This window comes from Cherax quadricarinatus, chromosome 20 (assembly GCF_038502225.1).
Source record: "Cherax quadricarinatus isolate ZL_2023a chromosome 20, ASM3850222v1, whole genome shotgun sequence".
NCBI classification, from domain to species: Eukaryota; Metazoa; Arthropoda; class Malacostraca; order Decapoda; family Parastacidae; genus Cherax; species Cherax quadricarinatus.
Window position 1 is genome coordinate 227,861 of NC_091311.1, and position 26,316 is coordinate 254,176.

Below are 26,316 nucleotides of genomic sequence, written 5' to 3' on the forward strand. Positions count from 1 at the left end.
TCCGAACTGGCAGCCTCACCATGCCGTATCACACTATGTATGCCACTACGCTTCTTAAATCTCTCAAACCAACCTTTGCTGGCCTTAAATTCACTCACATCATCACTACTTGCAGGCCTTTTTTTAATTAAATCCTCATGCAACTTCCTAGCCTTTTCGCTTATGATTGCTTGAGAGACGCTATCTCCTGCTAGCTGTTTTTCATTTATCCACACCAATAAGAGTCTCTCAACATCTTCCATCACTTGCGATCTTTGTTTCGAAAACACAGTTAAACCTTTGGCAAGAACAGCTTCCTTGATTGCCTTTCTGTTGCCCACAATAGTAGAGATGGTTAATTTGGGTTTCTTGTACAACCTGACCAGGTCGGTGATACGCACTCCACTTTCATACTTATCAATGATCTCTTTCTTCATTTCTATTGGAATTCTAACCCTTATTGCTGTAGGGTTGGAACTAGAAGCTTTCTTGGGGCCCATGGTCACTTATTTTCCAGAAACAGCACCGAAAACACTGTAATAATACGAAATATTCCGATTGTATGCTTGAATGTTACCGCGGAGGCTGGCTGGTAAACAATGCCACCGGCGGAACATATGAGGCTGGCTCAGGCCGCACATTGGACGCGTCTCGGACGAAGGGCGCTGAGCGGGTTTTTGGGCGGTATGCGAGGCAAAATTTTAGCGATCAAAGCGTCCGGTATGCAGATTGTCCGTTATGCAAGGCGTCCGGTATGCGGGGGTCCACTGTATTATTCTAGCAGGTTCAATGAAAAATGAGGCGATACGAAAAAAGTCCTTCTCACACACACACACACACGTACGTGGTGTAAGAGTAGGCGCCAATGACGAGCGGGGTTCCACAGGGGTCAGTCCTAGGACCTGTGCTGTTTTTGGTACATGTGAATGACATAATGGAAGGGATAGACTCAGAAGTGTCCCTGTTTGCAGATGGGAAGTTATTATTTTTTTTTTTATCACACTGGCCGATTCCCACCAAGGCAGGGTGGCCCGAAAAAGACAAACTTTCACCATCATTCACTCCATCACTGTCTTGCCAGAAGGGTGCTTTACACTACAGTTTTTAAACTGCAACATTAACACCCCTCCTTCAGAGTGCAGGTACTGTACTTCCCATCTCCAGGACTCAAGTCCGGCCTGCCGGTTTCCCTGAACCCCTTCATAAATGTTACTTTGCTCACACTCCAACAGCACGTCAAGTATTAAAAACCATTTGTCTCCATTCCTCCTATCAAACACGCTCACGCATACCTGCTGGAAGTCCAAGCCCCTCGCACACGAAACCTCCTTTACCCCCTCTCTCCAACCTTTCCTAGGCCAACCCCTACCCCGCCTTCCTTCCACGACAGACTGATACACTCTTGAAGTCATTCTGTTTCGCTCCATTCTCTCTACATGTCCGAACCACCTCAACAACCCTTCCTCAGCCCTCTGGACAACAGTTTTGGTAATCCCGCACCTCCTCCTAACTTCCAAACTACGAATTCTCTGCATTATATTCACACCACACATTGCCCTCAGACATGACATCTCCACTGCCTCCAGCCTTCTCCTCGCTGCAACATTCATCACCCATGCTTCACACCCATATAAGAGCGTTGGTAAAACTATACTCTCATACATTCCCCTCTTTGCCTCCAAGGACAAAGTTCTTTGTCTCCACAGACTCCGAAGTGCACCACTCACTCTTTTTCCCTCATCAATTCTATGATTCACCTCATCTTTCATAGACCCATTCGCTGACACGTCCACTCCCAAATATCCGAATACAGTGGGCCCCCGCATACCGTTGGCATCACATAACGTTAAATCCGCATACCGATACATTTTATCGCTAAGATTTTGCCTCGCATACCGCTAAAAAACCCGCTCAACACTATTCGTCCGAGACGCGTCTAATGTGCGGCCTGAGCCAGCCTCACATGTTCTGTCGGTGGCATTGTTTACAAGCCAGCCTCCGCGGTAACATCCAAGAATACAATCGTAACATTTCGTATTATTACAGTGTTTTTGGTGATCTTGTCTGCAAAATAAGTGACCACGGGCCCCAAGAAAGCTTCTAGTGCCAACCCTGTGGTAAAAAGGGTGAGAAATATTATCGAAATACTGTGGTACCATGGTCAACTGCTGATGCTGCTGCTGCTGTAGCACTGTCAGCTGCTGCTGCTGCTGCTGCAGCACCATCAGCTGCTGCTGCTGCTGTACCACCGTCAGCTGCTGCTGTTGCTGTACCACCGTCAGCTGCTGCTGCTGCTGCTGTAGCACTGTCAGCTGCTGCTGCTGCTGTAGCACTGTCAGCTGCTGCTGCTGCTGTAGCACCATCAGCTGCTGCTGCTCCTGCTGTACCATCAGCTGCTGCTGCTCCTGCTGTACCACCGTCAGCTGCTGCTGCTGCTGCTGCTGCTGTTGTAGTACCGTCTGCTGCTGCTGTAGCATTGTCTGCTGCTGCTGTAGCACTGTCAGCTGCTGCTGCACTGTCAGCTGCTGCTGCTGTAGCACTGTCAGCTGCTGCTGCTGCTGCTATACCACCGTCAGCTGCTGCTGCTGCTGCTATACCACCGTCAGCTGCTGCTGCTACTGTAGCATCGTCTGCTGCTGCTGTAGCACTGTCAGCTGCTGCTGTAGCACTGTCAGCTGCTGCTGTAGCACTGTCAGCTGCTGCTGCTGCTGCTGTAGCACTGTCAGCTGCTGCTGCTGCTGCTGTAACACCGTTGTTGGTGTGGCTTATTGAGAATACCAAGAAACAATTAACCCCAGTGGGTTAGCCACCCAGGATAACCCAAAAAAGTCAGTGTCATCGAAGACTGTCTAACTTATTTCCATTGGGGTCCTTAATCTTGTCTCCCAGGATGCAACCCACACCAGTCGACTAACACCCAGGTGAACAGGAAAAAAATCCCTGGAACTAATGCTCATATTGGTGAATTTAAAGCCAGCAAAGGTTGGTTTGAGAGATTTAAGAATCGTAGTGGCATACACAGTGTGATAAGGCCTGTTCTGGAAGAAAATGCCAAACAGGACCTACAGTACTCAGGAGGAAAAGGCACTCCCAGGAAACTGTCTCATCAGTCATTGCTGTATCTTCAATAAAGGTAAGTGTCATTTATTCTTCATTTAGTAGAGTAGTACATGCACAATATATACTGTGCATGTACTACTCTACTATTGTGCAAGTATCCTTCTCCTTGTGTACGAAAATGTATATTTCATGTGGTAAATTTTTTTTTTTCATACTTTTGGGTGTCTTGCACGGATTAATTTGATTTCCATTATTTCTTATGGGGAAAATTCATTCGCATAACGATAATTTCGCATAACAATGAGCTCTCATGAACGGATTAATATCGTTATGCGGGGGTCCACTGTACATTCACCTCCTCCACACTCTCTCCCTCCAATCTGATATTCAATCTTTCATCACCTAATCTTTTTATCCTCATAACCTTACTCTTTCCTGTATTCACCTTTAATTTTCTTCTTTTGCACACCCTACCAAATTCATCCACCAATCTCTGCAACTTCTCTTCAGAATCTCCCAAGAGCACAGTGTCATCAGCAAAGAGCAGCTGTGACAACTCCCACTTTGTGTGTGATTCTTTATCTTTTAACTCCACGCCTCTTGTCAAGACCCTCACATTTACTTTTCTTACAACCCCATCTATAAATATATTAAACAACCACGGTGACATCACACATCCTTGTCTAAGGCCTACTTTTACTGGGAAATAATTTTCCTCTTTCCTACATACTGTAACTTGAGCCTCACTATCCTCGTAAAAACTCTTCACTGCTTTCAGTAACCTACCTCCTACACCATACACTTGCAACATCTGCCACACTGCCCCCCTATCCACCCTGTCATACGCCTTTTCCAAATCCATAAATGCCACAAAGACCTCTTTAACCTTATCTAAATACTGTTCACTTATATGTTTCACTGTAAACACCTGGTCCACACACCCCCTACCTTTCCTAAAGCCTCCTTGTTCATCTGCTATCCTATTCTCCGTCTTACTCTTAATTCTTTCAATAATAACTACCATACACTTTACCAGGTATACTCAGCAGACTTATCCCCCTATAATTTTTGCACTCTCTTTTATCCCCTTTGCCTTTATACAAAGGAACTATGCATGCTCTCTGCCAATCCCTAGGTACCTTACCCTCTTCCATACATTTATTAAATAATTGCACCAACCACTCCAAAACTATATCCCCACCTGCTTTTAACATTTCTATCTTTATCCCATCAATCCCGGCTGCCTTACCCCCTTTCATTTTACCTACTGCCTCACGAACTTCCCCCACACTCACAACTGGCTCTTCCTCACTCCTACAAGATGTTGTTCCTCCTTGTCCTATACACGAAATCACAGCTTCCCTATCTTCATCAACATTTAACAATTCCTCAAAATATTCCCTCCATCTTCCCAATACCTCTAACTCTCCATTTAATAACTCTCCTCTCCTATTTTTAACTGACAAATCCATTTGTTCTCTAGGCTTTCTTAACTTGTTAATCTCACTCCAAAACTTTTTCTTATTTTCAACAAAATTTGTTGATAACATCTCACCCACTCTCTCATTTGCTCTCTTTTTACATTGCTTCACCACTCTCTTAACCTCTCTCTTTTTCTCCATATACTCTTCCCTCCTTGCATCACTTCTACTTTGTAAAAACTTCTCATATGCTAACTTTTCTCCCTTACTACTCTCTTTACATCATCATTCCACCAATCGCTCCTCTTCCCTCCCGCACCCACTTTCCTGTAACCACAAACTTCTGCTGAACACTAACACTACATTTTTAAACCTACCCCATACCTCTTCGACCCCATTGCCTATGCTCTCATTAGCCCATCTATCCTCCAATAGCTGTTTATATCTTACCCTAACTGCTTCCTCTTTTAGTTTATAAACCTTCACCTCTCTCTTCCCTGATGCTTCTATTCTCCTTGTATCCCATCTACCTTTTACTCTCAGTGTAGCTACAACTAGAAAGTGATCTGATATATCTGTGGCCCCTCTATAAACATGTACATCCTGAAGTCTACTCAACAGTCTTTTATCTACCAATACATAATCCAACAAACTACTGTCATTTCGCCCTACATCATATCTTGTATACTTATTTATCCTCTTTTTCTTAAAATATGTATTACCTATAACTAAACCCCTTTCTATACAAAGTTCAATCAAAGGGCTCCCATTATCATTTACACCTGGCACCCCAAACTTACCTACCACACCCTCTCTAAAAGTTTCTCCTACTTTAGCATTCAGGTCCCCTACCACAATTACTCTCTCACTTGGTTCAAAGGCTCCTATACATTCACTTAACATCTCCCAAAATCTCTCTCTCTCTCCTCTGCATTCCTCTCTTCTCCAGGTGCATACACGCTTATTATGACCCACTTCTCCCATCCAACCTTTACTTTAATCCACATAATTCTTGAATTTACACATTCATATTCTCTTTTCTCCTTCCATAACTGATCATTAAACATTACTGCTACCCCTTCCTTTGCTCTAACTCTCTCAGATACTCCAGATTTAATCCCATTTATTTATTTCCCCCCACTGAAACTCTCCTACCCCCTTCAGCTTTGTTTCGCTTAGGGCCAGGACATCCAACTTCTTTTCATTCATAACATCAGCAATCATCTGTTTCTTGTCATCCGCACTACATCCACGCACATTTAAGCATCCCAGTTTTATAAAGTTTTTCTTCTTCTCTTTTTTAGTAAGTGTCTACAGGAGAAGGGGTTACTAGCCCATTGCTCCCGGCATTTTAGTCGCCTCATACGACACGCATGGCTTACGGAGGAAAGATTCTTTTCCACTTCCCCATGGACAATAGAAGAAATAAAGAAGAACAAGAGCTATTTAGAAAAAGGAGAAAAACCTAGATGTATGTATATATATATGCATGTGCGTGTCTGTGAAGTGTGACCAAAGTGTAAGTAGGAGTAGCAAGATATCCCTGTTATCTAGCGTGTTTATGAGACAGAAAAAGAAACCAGGGAAGTTAATGAGAAGAATTAAAATCAGTCGAGGATCAGGCAGGACTACAAAGAGACCTGGACAGGCTACAAGCCTGGTCCTAGCAACTGGCTTCTTGAATATAACCCCGGCAAATGTAGGAAAGATTAGGGAAGGGCAAAGAAGACCGAAGACAGAGTATAGTTTAGGTGGCCAAAGACTGCAAACCTAACTCAAGGAAAAAGATCTTGGGGTGAGTATAATACCGAGCACGTCTCCTGAGGCACACATCAATCAGATAACTGGTAGATAAGACACATAGGCAACATTTAGGCAACTTTATTTCGAAACGTTTCGCCTACACAATAGGCTTCTTCAGTCGAGTACAGAAAGTAGGCAGGAGCAGTAGAGTTATGTATACCATTTGATAATCACTGTCAGACACTGCAACACAATGGCATCTTGGTACAGAAAAGAAAACACCTTGGACAACTTTTTCAAGTGATAACTGTTTGATCTGAGAGGGACTTGACTTCTCAGTGGCTACATTCTCACTACTACTACTCTGCACCTCTCCTTCCGACAGTATTTAAGCCTCAACACTGTCGCTTGATCTTCAGTTAGTTCCAGACTTTGGAACAGAACTTCTCCAGGCTGAGGGACTGACAACCTCAAATTTACGACTTCAAGGGTGATGGACTGATTACTTCGTCTTCACATCTCTACTGCTCCCGCCTATTTTCTGTACTCGACTGAAGAGGTCTACTGTGCAGGCGAAACGTTTCGAAATAAAGTTGCCTAAATGTTGCCTATGTGTCTCATCTACCAACCTGTCGGTATTGTATACCATTTGATAATCAATCAGATAACTGCTGCAGCATACGAGCGTTTGGCAAACCTGAGAATAGCGCTCCGATACCTCAGTAAGGAATCATTCAAAAGACTGTACACCATATATGTCAGGCCCATATTGGAGTATGCAGCACCAGTTTGGAATCCACACCTGGTCAAGCATGTCAAGAAATCAGAGAAAGTGCAAAGGTTTGCAACAAGACCAGTCCCACAGCTGAAAGGATTGTCCTACAAAGAAAGGCTAAGGGAAATCAGCCTGATGACACTGGAGGACAGGAGGGTCAGGGATGACATAACTACATATAAAACACTGAGGAATTGACATGGCAGAGAAAGACAGGATGTTCCAGAGATGGGACACGGAAACAAGGGGTCACAATTGGAAGTTGAAGACTCCTGTGAGTCAAAGGTATGTTAGGAAGTATTTCTTAAGAGTTGTCAGGAAGTGGAATATCCTAGAAAGTGATGTAGTGGAGGCAAGAACCATGCCAGATCAACCAGGCTGTGATGGATATATGGGGCAGCGGGCCTCCAGCACCAACCGCCTGGTTGACCAGGCAAGCACCAGACGAGCCTGGCCCATGGCCGGGTTCAGAGTAGATGAACTCTCAAAACTTTTCGAAGGCATATCAAAGGTGAAGGTCTAGTTTTAAGACGAGGTTTGATAAAGCTCATGGAGCAATCAGTGATGAGGCAGGACCAGGAGCTATGACTCAACCCCTGCAACCACAACTAGGCGAGTACATGTACACGCATGCAAATGCACATGCACACACCAAATCTTAAAAAGCCAAATCTGATCCAAAGCATTTGTACAGCCACATCAGGAGGAGAACAACAGTCAAGGAACAGGTAATCAGGCTGAGGAAGGAAGGAAGGGAGCTCACAAGAAATAACTGAAGTATGTGAGGAGCACAACATGAGATTCAAAGTGTTCAAAGAGGAGACAGCAGGGACTCCAGAAAGACAGACAGGTGGGGTGCACAACCAAGTGTTGGACACAATAAATACAACTGAGGAAGAAGTGAAGAAGCTGGTAAGTGAGCTAGATACCTCAAAGGCGATGGGGCCGGATAACATCTCTCCATGGGTCCTGAGAGAAGGAACAGAGGCGCTACATGTACCACCAACAACAATCTTCAACATATCTATCGAAACAGGGCAACTACCCGATGTATTGAAGACAGCAAATATAGTTCCAATTTATAAAAAAGGTGACAGACAAGAAGCATTAAACTACAGACCAGTGTCACTGACATGTATAGTATGCAAAGTCAGGGAAAAGATTATCAGGAGGAGAGTGGTAAAGCCCCTAGAGAGGAATGAGCTTATCAACGACAGCCAGCACGGTTTCAGGGACGGGAAATCCTGTGTCACAAACCTACTGGAGTTGTGTGACAGAGTGACAGCAGTAAGACAAGAGAGGGATGGGTAGACTATTTTCTTGGACTATAAGAAGGCATTTGACACAGTCCCACACAAGAGATTACTGCAAAAGCTGGAGGACCAGGCAGGGATAACAGGGAAGGCACTGCAATGGATCAGGCAATACCTGTCAGGAAAACAAAAGCGAGTCATGGTACGTGGCGAGGTGTCAGAGTGGGCGCCTGTGACAAGCAGAGTTCCAAAGGGGTCAGTCCTAGGACTGGTACTGTTCCTGGTATTTGTGAAAGACATGACAGAAGGAATAGATTCAGAGGTGTCCTTGTATGCAGATGACGTGAAGTTGATGAGAAGAATTCAATCAGACTAGGACCAGGCAGAACTACAAAGGGATCAGGACAGGCTGCAGGACTGGTCCAGAAACTGGCCCCTGAAGTTCAACCTCACCAAGTGCAAAGTCATGATGATTGGGGATGGACAAAGAAGACCACAGACGATGTCAGAGTGGGCACCTGTGACCAGCGGGGTCCCACAGGGGTCAGTCCTAGGACCAGTGCTGTTTCTGGTAATTGTGAACGACATGACGGAAGGAATAAACTCCGAGGTGTCCCTGTTTGCAGATGACGAAGTTGATGAGAAGAATTCATTCGATCGAAGACCAGGCAGAATTACAAAGGGATCTGGACAGGCTGCAGACCTGGTCCAGCAATTGGCTCCTGGAGTTCAATCCCACTAAGTGCAAAGTCATGAGGATTGGGGAAGGGCAAAGAAGACTGCAGACTGAGTACAGTCTAGGGGGCCAGAGACTACAAACATCACTCAAGAAAAAAGATCTTGGGGTGACTAACACCAGGCACATCTCCTGAAGCGCACATCAACCAAATAACTGCTGCAGCATATGGGCGCCTGGCAAACCTCAGAACAGCATTCCGACATCTTAATAAGGAATCGTTCGGGACCCTGTACACCGTGTACGTTAGGCCCATATTGGAGTATGCGGCACCAGTTTGGAACCCACACCTAGCCAAGCATGTAAAGAAACTAGAGAAAGTGCAAAGGTTTGCAACAAGACTAGTCCCAGAGTTAAGAGGTATGTCCTATGAGGAGAGGTTAAGGGAAATCAACCTGACGACACTGGAGGACAGGAGAGAGAGAGGGGGGACATGATAACGACTTACAAAATACTGAGAGGAATTGACAAGGTGGACAAAGACAGGATGTTCCAGAGACTGGACACAGCAACACGGGGACACAGTTGGAAGTTGAAGACACAGATGAATAACAGGGATGTTAGGAAGTATTTCTTCAGCCACAGTAGTCAGGAAGTGGAATAGTTTGGGAAGCGATGTAGTGGAGGTAGGATCCATACATAGCTTTAAGCAGAGGTACAATAAAGCTCATGGTTCAGGGAGTGACCTAGTAGCGATCAGTGAAGAGGCGGGGCCAGGAGCTTGGACTCGATGTTGCAACCCCTGAATAGGTTGCAATATATATAATGTATATTATGATTATGAATATAATGTATATATATAATTATCACCTTTTCATATAATTTTATATTGCTTATATTTGCAATAATAGCTAAATCGTAAATGTATTGCTTTATATTATTATTTGACTATTATGTTGTTAGGTAGGATGTAACATATTATGTGCTCAGTTCAAGTCTTGATTGTCTAACTGCTGTAATTATCGCTTGGGGCTCGTTAGACTGCCGGCTTCTCGTTGTTGCTGGGCAGCAACCCACGGAGCTATCACGTGATCGAGGGGGGGGGGGGTGTCCACCTCGCCTGAAGTATTCAGTCTGGTGTAGACTCTCTTGATGGTTGGACAGATTGTCTGTCTCATTATTCTTGTTAGTTCTGTAGAACTCTGTTCACAGAACATTGTATAGACTTAGTGATTTTCGACGTTGTACTGAGGTTGTGTCTCATAGACACTCTGAGTAACTCAGGTCCTGAGCTTTAGCTTCTCACCTAACTTGTACTGGTATCTGTGTATTATCACAGTCGGGGATTTTCTTATGCTGAACTTAGATTCAGTAGTATGGGAGTTTTGTGACTTTTGTGGAGGATCTGCAGATGGTCCCTACTTAGTGTCGTTATATTATCTCCTTGTTCCTGATTCTGTGTCGCAGTTGCTTGTTATATTGCTATTGGGATTAGCATTCTTTTTATTGTTCAAGCAGACTGTTCTGACTGCCAGTTGGTCAAGAAGTTAGTTTATTTGAGGACTTTGTCAGTCACTTGTTTAAGTCTAGTCGAGTCGTGAGACATAGCGAACTACTTAGAGCACTTACACACATACATACTTACTTGTACATATTTGTAACATCTTATTAAATGTTAATGTACCAGACGGTACTTAAGAATTATAAATGTGATACGTGCTTTCAGCACAATAATATTGTACTCGAGAGAAGTGATATTTTGATTACTGTGATTAATTTCATTTAATTTGATAATATACCTCTAGACTTAATAAATTTATTAAATTTTAATTTCTCTAGTTAGTAGCCTACCAGTTGTAATCCTGAAGCACTATTGAATCATACTGAATTCTAATGGATAATTGGACAAGGATACTGACTACTTGTTATGAAAACCCAGTAACAGGCTGGATGCTAGAAGGGCAGTCCTTTCTAGTATTCACTGGAGATTTCTAAGCTTTTAGAATCGCGTTTTTTGTAACACTCGACCCCTGCAACCTCAACTAGCTGAGTACAACTAGGTGAGTATACACAAAATCCTGGGTTCTTGGAAGTTGACCAAAACCAGAGATATTGTCCTAACTATAATGAAGCACATCTTGAACCTGAAAAAGCAGCCAATAAGTTAAGTGATTTCTTCTCTACCCAAGGATCAAGTCTAGATAGCAAAATCTCCAAACACCAATACTTGAGCAAGTGATTACCTTACTGGAAGGTTCTCAACATCCCTCGATCTTGCTCCCACTCGGCCCACTGAGGTCACCCTGATTATAAATTCACTGAAAAACAAGTCAGGAAACTTAACTCAAGTTCCACCACTATTGTTCAAAAGAACAGCTTATGTCCCTTCCCCCACTACTGCAACACTGTTCAACAAATCACTAGAAACCAACACTTTCCCAACATTACTCAAGATAGCAAGAGATACACCCAATACACAAAGGTGGAGACCCAAATGATATAAATAACTACACACTAATATTTAACTTGCCACCTCAAAGGCAATGGGACCGGACAACATCTCTCTGTGGGTCCTTAGAGAGGGAGCAGATATGTTGTGCATGCCACTTACCACAATCTTCAACACATCCCTGGAAACTGGGCAACTACCTGAGGTATGGAAGACGGCAAATGTAGTTCCCATTTTCAAAAAAGGAGACAGAAAAGAGGCACTAAACTATAGACCTGTGTCATTGACGTGTATAGTATGCAAAATTATGGAGAAGATTATCAGGAGGAGAGTGGTGGAGCACCTGGAACGGAACAGGAGTATAAATGCCAACCAGCACGGATTCACGGAAGGCAAATCCTGTGTCACAAACCTTCTGGAGTTTTATGATAAAATAACAGAAGTAAGACAAGAGAGAGAGGGGTGGGTTGATTGCATCTTCTTGGACTGCAAGAAGGCCTTTGACACAGTTCCTCACAAGAGATTAGTGCAGAAGCTAGAGCATCAGGCGCATATAACAGGAAGGGCACTGCAATGGATCAGAGAATACCTGACAGGGAGGCAACAACGAGTCATGGTACGTAATGATGTATCACAGTGGGCACCTGTGACGAGCGGGGTCCCACAGGGGTCGGTCCTAGGACCAGTGCTATTTTTGGTATATGTGAACGACATGACGGAAGGGTTAGACTCAGAAGTGTCCCTGTTTGCAGATGATGTGAAGTTAATGAGGAGAATTAAATCTGATGAGGACCAGGCAGGACTTCAAAGAGACCTGGACAGACTGGACACCTGGTCCAGCAAATGGCTTCTCGAATTTAATCCTGCCAAATGCAAAGTCATGAAGATAGGGGAAGGGCACAGAAGACCACAGACAGAGTATAGGCTAGGTGGCCAAAGACTGCAAACCTCACTCAAGGAGAAAGATCTTGGGGTGAGTATAACACTGAGCATGTCTCCGAAAGCACACATCAATCAGATAACTGCTGCAGCATATGGGCACCTGGCAAACCTGAAAACAGCATTCCGATACCTTAGTAAGGAATCATTCAAGACACTGTACACCGTGTATGTCAGGCCCATACTGGAGTATGCAGCACCTGTTTGGAACCCGCACTTGATAAAGCACGTCAAGAAACTAGAGAAAGTACAAAGGTTTGCGACAAGGTTAGTTCCAGAGCTAAGGGGAATGTCCTATGAAGAAAGATTAAGGGAAATCGGCCTGACGACACTGGAGGACAGGAGGGTCAGGGGAGACATGATAACGACATATAAAATACTGCGTGGAATAGACAAGGTGGACAAAGACAGGATGTTCCAGGGAGGGGACACAGAAACAAGAGGCCACAATTGGAAGTTGAAGACACAAATGAGTCAGAGATAGTAGGAAGTATTTCTTCAGTCATAGAGTTGTAAGGCAGTGGAATAGCCTAGAAAATGACGTAGTGGAGGCAGGAACCATACACAGTTTTAAGACGAGGTTTGATAAAGCTCATGGAGCGGGGAGAGAGAGGGCCTAGTAGCAACCGGTGAAGAGGCGGGGCCAGGAGCTAGGACTCAACCCCTGCAACCACAAATAGGTGAGTACAAATAGGTGAGTACACACACCTGCTGGATGTAACATGTGCACACACACCTGCTGGATGTAACGTGTGCACACACCTGCTGGATGCTCTCTCTAATACCTACCTCACAGCACAACTTCTACTGTTACAGATCATCTTTCTGGTGGGGCACAAGGTGCACATAGTTGCACACACCTGTGACCAATTTCAAGATTTTTATCCTTGTAATACATCTAGAAGTAACATTTGGTTATTGAATTTTTGATCGTAAATGCTATCCCTGCTGGTGGCTCACAAGGTCACTACAACCTGACTGCCCTGGCTCTTAAGAGAATCAGTCCTGATACCTTTTGTTTTGGCAATACGTACTACTACTACTAATACCTACTGGTAACAGGAGAACAAGTCATTGACTACAAATACTGACCAGTGTTCTCTAACTGTGCATATGGCCCCCCTCATTTTCCCTGTGTTTACTTTTTCCTCCCACATTTCTTCACTTCCTTCAGATTTTCATCATCTATGGTAGTGTACAGATTCCAGTACTTGACCATCAAGCATCCTGGAGTATACCTGGAGAGGGTTTTGGGAATCAACACCCCACAGCCAGGTCTGTAATCAGGCCTCACAGTGGATCAGAGCCTGATCAACTAGTTTGAGACATTACAGGTACCTTAGATGTTTTATTGGTTCTAAACACAGTAAATAATCTCAATTTTCCAGCACCAACCCCCCTTCCCTCTCCTGCTTTTAACCACTTTACCATCCAAAGCAATGAAATTAAGTGTTGATTGTTTACATTTAAGAAAAAAATTCTGAAATGGTAGAGAATCTTTTTCTGAAGGTAATGACACCTAAAGTACAAAATTTGATGGAAAACTTATGGAATTATTCAACATTGGATTGATTGGAGCAATTTATGCATCAGCGATTTTTGTCTACTTTGAGTCCTATTTTAAGCCAATTCCATTGCTCAATTCAAAAAAAATTATTAGCTATTTCACTAATACAGTAGACTGTTATAGTATGTGGATTTGTTTTCCATGTTTTGGTTATTGCACTACTGAAATATTGTGGCAAAATTTTAAACAACACTTCGTAAAATTAACTTTACACGGTTCCGTTTGTGGGCATGGAAAAAATTTCCCCAGTTCAAGCTGCCGCCTTGTTGTGGGTCAGTGGGGGACACCTCCTGCCATCCCCTGCCATCCCCTGCCACCCCCGCCACCACCATCTCAGCCTTCATGAATACGTGTTCAGTTCCATTCTGTCTTATGAGCTAGCTGTGTTTGTGAATTGAGTTTTGACCTTTTAATTACCTTATCTTGTATTTGTCAAGCAAACATGGCACCCAGTAGGCATACCAGTGTTGCTGGAAGTGGCAAGAAAAGGTATAAGCATTTAAGTCAAGAGTTAATTAAGAAAATAGAGGTATTAGACAAGAGATAGCCTGTGGCCATAATGAAGCATCACGGTGCAATTAAAATGAATAAGGTAAATAAATATATGTGTGGTGAATAACTGACTGAATTAAAAGTAGACTTTTTCACTGAAGAGGACACTGAAACGGTGTCTAGAGCAGCTGATGCCTTACCATCAGTTGTATAATGTACTGCGGGGTAAAACAGAACAAATCCATTACAGAATTTATGCACACTCAACTATAACCATCGACTTCAGTACCAGAACTTCTATCATCCACCTCAGCCCAGCAGGGTCACAGCATAACTCTCCACTCTCTTCACAATCATCCACAAACACCAACACCCATAATTTAAGGTAAGATATTCTATTTCTGTTGCATTTGTAGTCTTAAGCAGTAAAAACAATACATCACAACAGTGAACTACAATTATATATACACTTATTTTATAAGATCTGAAGGTCAAAAAAAAAAAAAAAAAAAAAAAAAAAAAAAAAAAAAAAAAAGTTTGGCTTTTTTGGGACACCCAAGAATGTAACCCTATTTTTCCCACAAGTTCTTCGAGTTTATCTAACATGGATTTACCTAACATGGTGTTTTCAGGAACGTAACTACTGTGTAATATAATTGTCTACTGTATGTCTTCTGTTCTATCAGTTGAGCATCAGAACTATCACAACTACCCTATAAAGTACACAAAATTTGGTAATTTGGCCAATGTTACACAAAATTAAAAAAAATCCAGTTTAAAAACACTATAAAATAAACACTAGATACTTCAAACACTAAAGCAACATTTCTTCTGTTCATTAATCATGTCTTTAGGCCTCTCTTATATAACACTTGCCTTCCATTATGAAATCTCGCACACAAAAAACAAAAAAAAATACTATTTCTTGGATAATAAAATATAACCAGGAATGATTGGTCATGGCTTATGGTATCCCAGTACATAATTGAATCAGACCTATAAAAAAAAAGATGGGGGAGGAGGGGAGGGGGCACCTTATCCATCCTCAGGAAAACTGGCAAAAGTCTAATATTTCTGCTACTTCGATTGTATATTTAGCACTTTTTTTAATTATAATAATAATCTGCTACTTTAAGCCCAATTTCAAGCTACTTCAGTTCCTAAAAAACCCCACTAAAATTATTTCTATTTTTTTAGTATATCTTCCATTCTATTAAATACCAAGAAACAAATAATAAAACCATAAAAAACATCCTAGAAAACACTTCAAACTGGCTGTTTTTAAACCAGGCAAAAACAATTTTTTTTTAGATTTATGTCGGGGAATATCAAGATTTTTGCACACAAAATATTTGGTTACATTTTTTAATAGCGTCAAGAAAACCATACTATGAAGTCTCATTATGACTGTTTACTCTACATTAAATTTTGTGTGTGTGTGTGTGTGTGTGTGTGTGTGTGTGTGTGTGTGTGTGTGTGTGTGTGTGTGTGTGTGTGTGTGTGTGTGTGTGTGTGTGTGTGTGTGTGTGTGTGTGTGTGTGTGTGTGTGTGTGTGTGTGTGTGTGTGTGTGTGTGTGTGTGTGTGTGTGTGTGTGTGTGTGTGTGTGTGTGTGTGTGTGTGTGTGTGTGTGTGTGTGTGTGTGTGTGTGTGTGTGTGTGTGTGTGTCAGTAATGTACTTTAAGAATTAACAGACCACTGCTGGTGCCAAAGATTTTTTGAAAATGATGGTGAATATGAAGAACCAGCATAATCATGGTCCCTTTTTTTTTTCTTTTTTTTTTTTTAAGCACTGACTACCTATTAAGCATTAAAGCCTTGTTTAAGCCATCAATTAATCTCTTTCAATCTGAAAAGGTGAATGAATTTGTTGTACAACAGTTACTCATCAAGTTCAATGTACCTGCTTAATACAGTAGCTACTCATCAGGTTCAAAGTACCTACTTAATATAGTTTAGTTAGTACTCTGTATCTGATATTCTATCTTCCTCAAAAGCATAAAAAAAATATTATTAAAGTTGACTTTAATAATCAGATTAATCCCTACACACACACATACAAATTCTATAAATGTCAACAATTTACATACCCTCTCTTAACTTTGCAGAAGTCAAAAGCCACACTCCTGTATGAAATGGCTTTTTCGTTGATATACTTGGCATACCGCCGAATAAATGTTGACATGTCATAGCCTAAAGAAATGGGGGAAGAAAGAAATGTTATGTACAAGACAAATACAAATAAATGTAACAAGACTGACAGCAGACAATCATGAACATTTGTACCACACAAAATATCTCATGATGGACAACAAGAGAAATTGAAGTCATGTATTGTATAAAGTATAAATGTTAATGTAAGACTTGATAAGACTGAAACATCACTGTTCAATGTCCCTTACATCTTATCTTTCTCTTGTAATCCCACTTTTCTATCTGCAATGCTAATTTCTCTCTCAAAAAATGCTTACACACGAAGCCCACCCACCCACACTATCCTCTTCTCACGAACTTACCCACTATTCAGTCTGTACTAACACTATCCAAAAAGAGCCTTACATATTAATTCTCAAATTCAGTATATGTACTCTATCATATTTTTGTATTAAAGTTATCACATCACTCCAAATGCTACAAGTGTACTTTCTTGCATAAAAGAGAGAACTTGCAAAAACTAATTACCAACTTGAACAGTCTGCTCACCAAAAGTTCTACACAAATATATGCACACCAATGTTTAAGCTTTATCATAAACCATTAGTAAATGTTACCTGTTAAAGGAAGGGAAATAATACCTCAAATTTAATCAGAGTTGTATGACAGAAGGCTGGAAGACAGGTATGGGAAAGGGAGGTGGGGGAAAACTGCATGTATTCTGACTTACTGGAGGATTATGATAGTGTTTAATGGGTCACTACTTTAAAAACTGGAAAGCAGGCTATGGTATCAGGGACAATTACTCCACTAGATAAAACCCACAAAAAAATATTGTACATGACAAAGGAAAGGGGATCTCATGAGGGAAGTAAGGCTGAGGAAGAAAACACACAGGACCTCAAACCTCAAGTACTCGCATCAACACTTGTGTTTCTGTGAATCTACCTGCAGAAATGTTTCTTATATACGGTGTAATGGTGTTTGTGAATGATAAAAACTGATGAGAATAAAAATGTAAAAGGACTTAAAAAGTTGAAGGAAAACATGGTAAAGTTACAGAAATGTTTCAGGAAGAGGCAACACAAGTTCACCCCAAACATATGCAAGAGGAGGATGGAAGGAGATTAATTATTATAATCAAAAAGAAGAGCTAAACCACAAGGGCTGGATGAAAGGAGAAAAGTGATTTATAAAGCAGCATAACAGGAAACAACAGCAGCAGATGCTGCTGCTGCATAAGAAGGACAACAACCCTAAAGTGAAGGTAACACTATACCCAAACAAGAGCTGTGTATGAACTTAAAAATAAAAGTGTGTTTCAGTACTTAGTGTGGTCATGATAAGAATACGATATCAATATTTGAGTACGTGTAAATATGATGGTAAAAAAAAAAAATGAAATACACAGAAATATAAGAAAAAAATGGGAGGTGGTAGAGGCAAATAGAAAATAAACAGGTGAATAAAGCAGAAACACAAGAATTAAGCACCACCACATGAGAGCAGGGAAGAACTATTAAATACAGTTATATACAGTACAACAAAATCCAGATAATGGAGGGATTAATTACATCAAGGTCCAGAAGCTGAAATTTCTAAAACAAAAGCATAACAATAAAAGGTTGCTAAAAACCAATTCTTCACCAAGAAGTAGCCTGCTGGGATGGGATAACAATTATGATCTTACACATACAACATCAATTTTCCGAACACTGTTGGTCCGGAAATTCTTATAATCCATACCACCCAACTGTATGTCACTTACCCAACCTCTAGATCAGTGATTCTCAACTGGGGTAAATTTACCCCTTGGGGTAAAAAATTACATGGCAAGGGGTAAATATTTGATGTAGCCTGATAATTGAATAACTGAATAATTTATTGTTTTCTGACCTTGTTTTTCTGTCCCTTTATGATGGCGATTAATTTTTTGTATGGAAATGAGGTAAATGGAGAAATACATCAAGCCGGGGGGGGGGGGGGTTAATGATGGAGGAAAAGTTGAGAATCCCTGTTCTAGACCAAGGAATACTGTGCTCTCTAAAGGCGGAAAACTTGATAATCCGGAAAGGTTTTGGAACCAAAGGGTCCGGAAAATCAACGTTGTACCTGTGTTACATACTAAAGAAGAGTGATCACTAGCATGGCCACTTATAAAGCTCTCCTACTTAGTGAAATTTTTCATAAATGTAAGTAAAAAGTTCATCCATAATTAAATAGATATTCAATTTCCGATTCATTTTTCCAATCACATTTATGTGCTAAATAGAGGAACTTTATATAAGCCGACTATACGAACATGTAGTCATGAACACATCAAATATTTTCCAGACATTTTGTGGGAAGGGAATGAAATAACAGATGTAGAGCTGCCAAAGTGACAGAGTTCTAAATCAAGATGGAAATAAAAGAAATATGGGAAATGTAATGCAAGAAAAAATTAGAGGATCAAGTGTATGAACAAAGATGGACGATTCTGTGTAATATATAAATAAGATGCAAGCAGGCTCTGGTGGCCTGGTGGTTAACGCTGTCGCTTCACACGGTGAGGGCCTGGGTTCGATTCCCAGCCAGAGTAGAAACATTGGACGTGTTTCTTTCCACCTGTTGTCTATGTTCCCCATCAGTAAAATGGGTACCTGGGTGTTAGTCGACTGGTGTGGGTCGCATCCTGGGACACTGACCTAAGGAGGCCTGGTCACAGACCGGGCCGCGGGGGCGTTGACCCCCGGAACTCTCTCCAGATAAACAGGTTTCTTCTAGATATATATACATGTCTGCAGACCAAAGCACTGACAAAAAAACTGAAAAATCAACGTTTTATATAAGAATAAAATAAAAGGTCAGAAAAGTGGGGAAAAAAAAAAATTAAAAACTCAATAGTGAAACACTTGACAAGTCAGCTGGTATCAAGAGAGTTTTCAATGGTCATCAGAAACCTCAGCCAATAATTTTCAAAGTAGTAATACCTAAAATCTAGCTATTTGTGTACCAACTAACAACTGATACAAACGGACATGAAAACCAGTACAGTAGGGCCCCGTTTTACAGCGTTTCTTATGGCATTTTGCTAATACGTACGGACTTTCTGATACAGTCACCATGTGCCACCTGGTTTATTTACATTCTCTGAGCTCTGGGATTCTCCATTATAATACAGTAGTCCCCCTAAATTCATGGGGGTTACATTCCAAGACCACCCGCAAATTTGGAGAAACAGTTCTGGACGTGGTTAAAAAATGCCTATAAATGCCTATTTTTATAGTTTAAACTCTAAATATGCCCCAAAAACACTAATTTAATTTCAAACTCAGCTTCATGCATTACCCTTAAAAAAAAAAAAAAAAAAAAAAAAAAAAAAATTAAAAATAAACCCATATACAGTACTGTATATGGGTTTATTATACTGCTATGTCTCCCACAGAGCTAGAACGTAAAATACTGATGTTGCCCCCATATGTACTGTAATTCATACAACCCCTTTTTCTTTGGTATATGTATGGTAAATATGTTGAATTTATGTTAGTATTTGTTACAAAATTATTAAATTATATTTTTCTTAGTATTTAGGGTTAAAACACACAAAAAATTATACATTGCCACAAAAAAAAAAAAAAAAAAATTCCACGAATTTGCAGGGATTTCCAAGAATAATTATTAGTTAGGTTCTAAGGAAAAATCCACAAATTACTGAAGCTGTAAATTCTGAACCGTGAATTCGCGGGGGTCCACTGTAATTACACTTGTACCTAAACAAACTTGCGTATTGTGCTGGCATGCAGGTACACAATAAAATCACAGAGCATCTTATTAGTCTTGAAGATGCTATATTAATAATGATAATATGCAATAATAAATACTTTGAGGTGCATTAAATGTGATATTACATTAATATAGACATTTTCATTAATCCATCGATATCTTTTCAAAATTATATAATAAACATGCTACATAACATATAAACATAATAAATACACCCCATGGTAGAATAAATTAACATTAATATACAAGATGCTTTTCCAGTCGCTTGCCACAGCGTCAAAGAATAACGTTTTCTCTAGTTCAACACCAATGAAAATGTGTACACAATAGTATTACCAGGGATAACTGTAGAAAATTATTCCTTTTGTATGCCTTCAATCAGAGCATCATTCCTTCTAAAAATGGTGTGATACTTGGGAATGGGAGTACATACATCTGTTTATTTATTCTACTGTACCAACATGGAGACAACCTGTACACACTGTAAGGTGCTTGTATTATAGTACAGTGGACCCCCGCATAGCGACTTTAATCCATGCAAGAGGGCTGATTGTTATGCGAAATGTTCGGTATGCGAATGAATTTTCCCCATAAGAAATAATGGAAATCAAATTAATCCGTGCAAGACACCCAAAAGTATGAAAAAAAAATTTTTACCACATGAAATATACATTTTCCTACACACAAAGAGAAGGATACATGCACAATAGTAGAGTAGTACATGCACAATATATATTGTGCATGTACTACTCTACTAAATGAAGAATAAATGACACTTACCTTTATTGAAGATGCAGCAATGACTGATGAGACACTGTCCTGGGAGTGCCTTTTCCTCCTGAGTACTGTAGGTCCTGTTTGGCATTTTCTTCCAGAACAGGCCTTATCACACTGTGTATGCCACTACAATTCTTAAATCTCTCAAACCAACCTTTGCTGGCTTTAAATTCACCAATATGAGCACTAGTTCCAGGCATTTTTCCCTGTTCACCTGGGTGTTAGTCGACTGGTGTGGGTTGCATCCTGGGAGACAAGATTAAGGACCCCAATGGAAATAAGTTAGAGTCCTCGATGATGCACTGACTTTCTTGGGTTATCCTGGGTGGCAAATCCTCTGGGGTTAATTGTTTCTTGGTATTCTCAATAAGCCACACCAACAACGGTGCTACAGCAGCAGCAGCAGCTGACGGTGGTACAGCAGCAACAGACGATGCTACAGCAGCAGCAGACGATGCTACAGCAGCAGCAGACGATGCTACAGCAGCAGCAGACGATGCTACAGCAGCAGCAGACGATGCTACAGCAGCAGCAGACGATGCTACAGCAGCAGCAGACGATGCTACAGCAGCAGCAGACGATGCTACAGCAGCAGCAGACGATGCTACAGCAGCAGCAGACGATGCTACAGCAGCAGCAGACGATGCTACAGCAGCAGCAGACGATGCTACAGCAGCAGCAGACGATGCTACAGCAGCAGCAGACGATGCTACAGCAGCAGAAGACGGTACTACAGCAGCAGCAGCAGCAGCAGCAGCAGCAGCTGACGGTGGTACAACAGCAGCAGCAGCTGACAGTGCAGCAGCAGCTGACGGTGGTACAGCAGCAGCAGCAGCAGCTGTACCACCAATAGTAGCGATGGTTGATTGGGGTTTATTATACAACCTGGCCAGCTCGGAGACACGCACTCCACTTTCATACTTATCAATGATCTTTTCCTTCATCTCTATAGTAATTCTCACCCTTATTGCTGTAGGGTTGGCACTAGAAGCTTTCTTGGGGCCCATGGTCACTTATTTTCCAGAAAAAATCACCAAAAACACTGTAATAATACGAAATGTTCCGATTGTATGCTTGGATGTTATCGCGGAGGCTGGCTGGTAAACAATGCCACCGGCGGAACATGTGAGCGTGGCTCAGGCCGCACATTGGACGCGTCTCGGACGAAGAGCAGTGAGCGGGTTTTTGGGCGGTATGCGAGGCAACATTTTTGTGAAAAAAGCGAGCGGTATGCAGATTGTATGGTATGCGATGCGTGCGGTATGCGGGGGTCCACTGTACAAGCTTCACAGACCATAATCAAACACGTTCGTCTGCTCGTTTACATACTCCATGTCTCTGGCCTCTCTCGTTTACTTGTTCTCTCTCTCTCTCTCTCGCTTATTCAATTTATCTCGTTTACTCACCCCTCACCCTACATTAAGACTACAAATACAGTGGTCCCTCGATAATGGTCGGCCTCGATAGTCGTCCTTTTCGGAAATCGTCGAGTTATTTTTGTGCAAACATTGGCTCGCAAATGGTCGGTTGACTCGCTAATCGTCGTTCGTCCTGAAGGCGTACTCACGGCTCTGAGCCGCCTTGGCCTCCCTTCCCAGCCAGTGTGTTCCAGTGAGCGATGGTCTCCTCACGTGTTCATGCAAAATATTTCATAATATTCCATTCATTTTAGTGTTTGCAAGTGCTAAATAAGCTACCATGGCTCCAGAGAAAGCTCCTAGTGCCAAGCCTTTGGTAAAGAAGGTGAGAAATACGATTGAATTTAAGAAAAACATCATTGAACAATATGAAAGTGGCGTATGTTTGGCTGAACTGGCCAGGATGTATAACAAACCCCATATAACCATATCTTCCATAGTGGCAAAGAAAAAGGAAACCAAGGAAGCTGTTGTTGCTTGGAGAAAATTGTTGCCAGATTGTGTCCACAAGAGGGATTTTGAAGGGTTTGTAGCTGACCCTGATGAGCCTATGTCAGTTGTGAAATCTATTGTAGCATTGGGGAGTTCCATGGGGTTGGATGTGACTTTGGAGGATGTGGAAGAGTTGGTGGAGGACCATAACGAAGAGTTAACCACCGAGAAGCTGCAAGAGCTTCAGCAGGAAGAGCAACAGATCGCAGCTCAGAATCTTGCTCCAGAGGAGGAGGAAGAGAGATGGAAGAAGGTGCCTTCTTCAGAAATTAAGGAGATTTTTGAAATGTGGGGTAGGATGGAAAAATTTATGGAGAAACATCACCCTGAGAAGGATGTTGCAAGCCATATTGGCAACTTGTACAGTGACAGTCTTGGCCCATTTTAGGGAAGTTTTAAAGAGACGTCAGAAATGGAGCTCTCTGGACATTTTTTTTTTGTGAGACAGGACTCCAGTGACTCAAGCTGGTCCTAGTGGCATTAAGAAACAGAGAAGAGAATAATGTAACCCCAGAAAAGGACTTGGTACCTGAGGTGTTGATGGAAGGGGATTCCCCTTCCAAACAGTAACTAATCCAGTCTCTCTCCTCCTCCAGTCTTCCATACACTAAGAAGAATCGCCAATAAAGGTAAGTGTTATGCTGTTAATGGGGATTAGCGTGGACGGTTACAAAGCATGGCTTGCTTCTGCAGTGTTTTAAAAACTGAGGTTGGAGAGTTGAAGGAGGAGGTCTTGCTTCTCCAGGAGGAGATTAGGAGGCTGAAGGTCCACCTCAATGGGCCTGGGAGAGAGTGTGAGGTGGTTGGAGATGTGGGGAATGAGGCTTCTAGCAGTGAGGTGCAGTCTGTCTCTCACTGTGAGGAGGCTGTAGGTGGGGAGGTAGCAACGGGTACCAGCAGTGAGGTGCAGCCCAGCACCTGCTACAAGTGGCGAGTTGTTCACAGTAATGGGAGGCGCATCAGAGTAAGGAAAGTTAAGAGTGAAGATCTGAAGGTAGGAAATCGCTTCTCTGTTCTCCAGGATGAATGTACTTCAGTGGCCAGTGAAGGTAAGGGTACTACTGCCCCTGCTAATGAAGGTAAGCGCATTCTTGTGGTTGGTGACTCTCAGGTAAGATATGTTGACCGTGCTTTTTGTAATAGGAATAAGAAGATGAGAGATAGAGTGTGCTTCCCTGGAGCTGGTGTTGGGGACATTGTCAACAGGCTGGATAATATCATGTCAGGTAATGGAAACAAGCCCATTATCTGTCTCAGTGCTGGTGGAAATGATATTGGGAAGGGTAGGAGAGAAGAGCTGCTAGATAAGTACAGGTCAGCTATAGATTTCATTAAGTCTAAGGGAGGGATCCCAATCATATGTAGCATCTTGCCTAGAAGGGGAGTAGGAAATGAATGGTTGTCTAGGGCAATTGGTGTAAATTGCTGGCTAGACAGATACTGCAAGGAACTTGCAATCCCATTCATTGACAACTGGAACAACTTTTATGGCAAACATGATATGTATGCAAGGGATGGGGTACATCTCTCTGGGGCTGGGGTGGTAGCACTTGCAGACTCGATTGAGAAGGCCATTGGTGAAATGCCTATGATTTTAAACTGATGGAAGATAGAGGTATGGGTGTGTGTGGGAAACAAGCAGGTTGCAACACTAGGGTTGGAAACAGTAAATGTATAAAAGGCATTCAGCATGAAGTTATAAATAAAGACAATAGAACAGGTCAGCAAACAAAGGGGGACAGCAGAGGGCAGCAAGGGACTAGCTCCCTTAAGGTTTACTATACTAATAGCAGGAGTGTTAGAAATAAGATAGATGAGCTAAGATTAATTGCAAGTGCAGGAAACATAGATATTATTGCTATAACAGAGACCTGGCTCAATCTGAAAGATAGAGAGATGCCCTCTGAATGTCACATACAAGGCTATAAATTATTCCACACTGACAGGGTCAACAGGAAAGGTGGTGGAGTAGCGATGTATATCAGAGACAATTTAAATTGTTGTGTTAGACAAGATATTAAATTAGAAGCGTCAGCCACTGAATCTGTTTGGTTACAGCTTCTCGAGGGCCGAGAAAAACTAATTTTGGGTGTGATTTACAGGGCCCCAAATCTTGATAGGGAGTGCAGTAAACTTCTATGGGACGAAATTCGTAAGGCATCTACATACGAAAATGTTGTGCTAATGGGAGATTTCAACTATAGACAGATTGACTGGAGCAATTTGACAGGAAATTTAGAGTCGGGTGACTTTCTTGATACGATCCAGGATTGTTTTTTAAAACAGTTTGTGACAGAGCCAACTAGGGGTAATAACCTCCTTGACTTGGTTCTTGCCAGTAGGGAAACACTAATTAATAATCTTGAGGTTAATGATGAGCTTGGGGAGAGTGATCACAAATCACTCAGTTTTAACATATCATGGAATTCCCCTAATAATGGCAATCAAGTCTCCGTCCCTGACTTTCGCTTGGCTGATTTCATAGGACTGAAAAATTACTTAGGTGGGCTGAACTGGAATGACCTGACTAGGGGTCAGGTAGGTGGTGATGGTTGCCGATGTGATGCTTTCCAGGGCATAGTTCTGGCTGCTCAGTCAAATTATGTTCCAAATAGGGAAATCAGATCAAACAAAAATGATCCTAAATGGATGAACAATAGATTAAAATATCTGATTGGTCAAAAGAGAGGCATATATAGGCAAATCAAAAGAGGAGAGGGGCAATTAAGAAATCGATATATTCAGTTAAAGAGAGAAATAAAAAAGGGAATTAGAAAAGCAAATAGAGATTATGAGGTTAAAGTTGCAAGAGAATCGAAGACTAACCCAAAAGGATTCTTTCAGGTATACAGAAGTAAGATCAGGGACAAGATAGGCCCACTCAAAAGTTCCTCGGGTCAGCTCACTGACAGTGATAAGGAAATGTGTAGAATTTTTAACACATACTTCCTCTCAGTTTTTACACAGGAGGATACCAGCGATATTCCAGTAATGATAAATTATGTAGAACAGGACGATAATAAACTGTGCACTATTAGGGTCACAAGTGACATGGTCCTTAGGCAAATAGATAAATTAAAACCTAACAAATCCCCAGGCCCTGATGAACTGTATGCAAGGGTTCTAAAGGAATGTAAAGAGGAGCTTAGCACACCTTTGGCTAATCTTTTCAACATATCACTACAAACTGGCATGGTGCCAGATAAGTGGAAAATGGCAAATGTGATTCCTATTTTCAAAACAGGTGACAGGTCCATATTATTATTATTATTATTATAATCAAAAAGAAGCGCTAAGCCACAAGGGCTATACAGCGCTGCAGGGTAGGGAAGGAAGCAAGGGAATTGGATGGCAGAAG

General features: G+C 41.8%; 1 protein-coding gene across 1 annotated transcript in view; it reads right to left on the reverse strand.

Moving 5' to 3' along the window:
* Positions 1–26,316, reverse strand: part of lap (phosphatidylinositol-binding clathrin assembly protein lap) — a 319,918-nt gene that overhangs the window by 155,573 nt on the left and 138,029 nt on the right. The window contains exon 4 of the mRNA XM_070086861.1: positions 16,443–16,545. Coding sequence (XP_069942962.1) covers positions 16,443–16,545 — 103 coding nt within the window. The remainder of the gene's footprint in view (positions 1–16,442; positions 16,546–26,316) is intronic.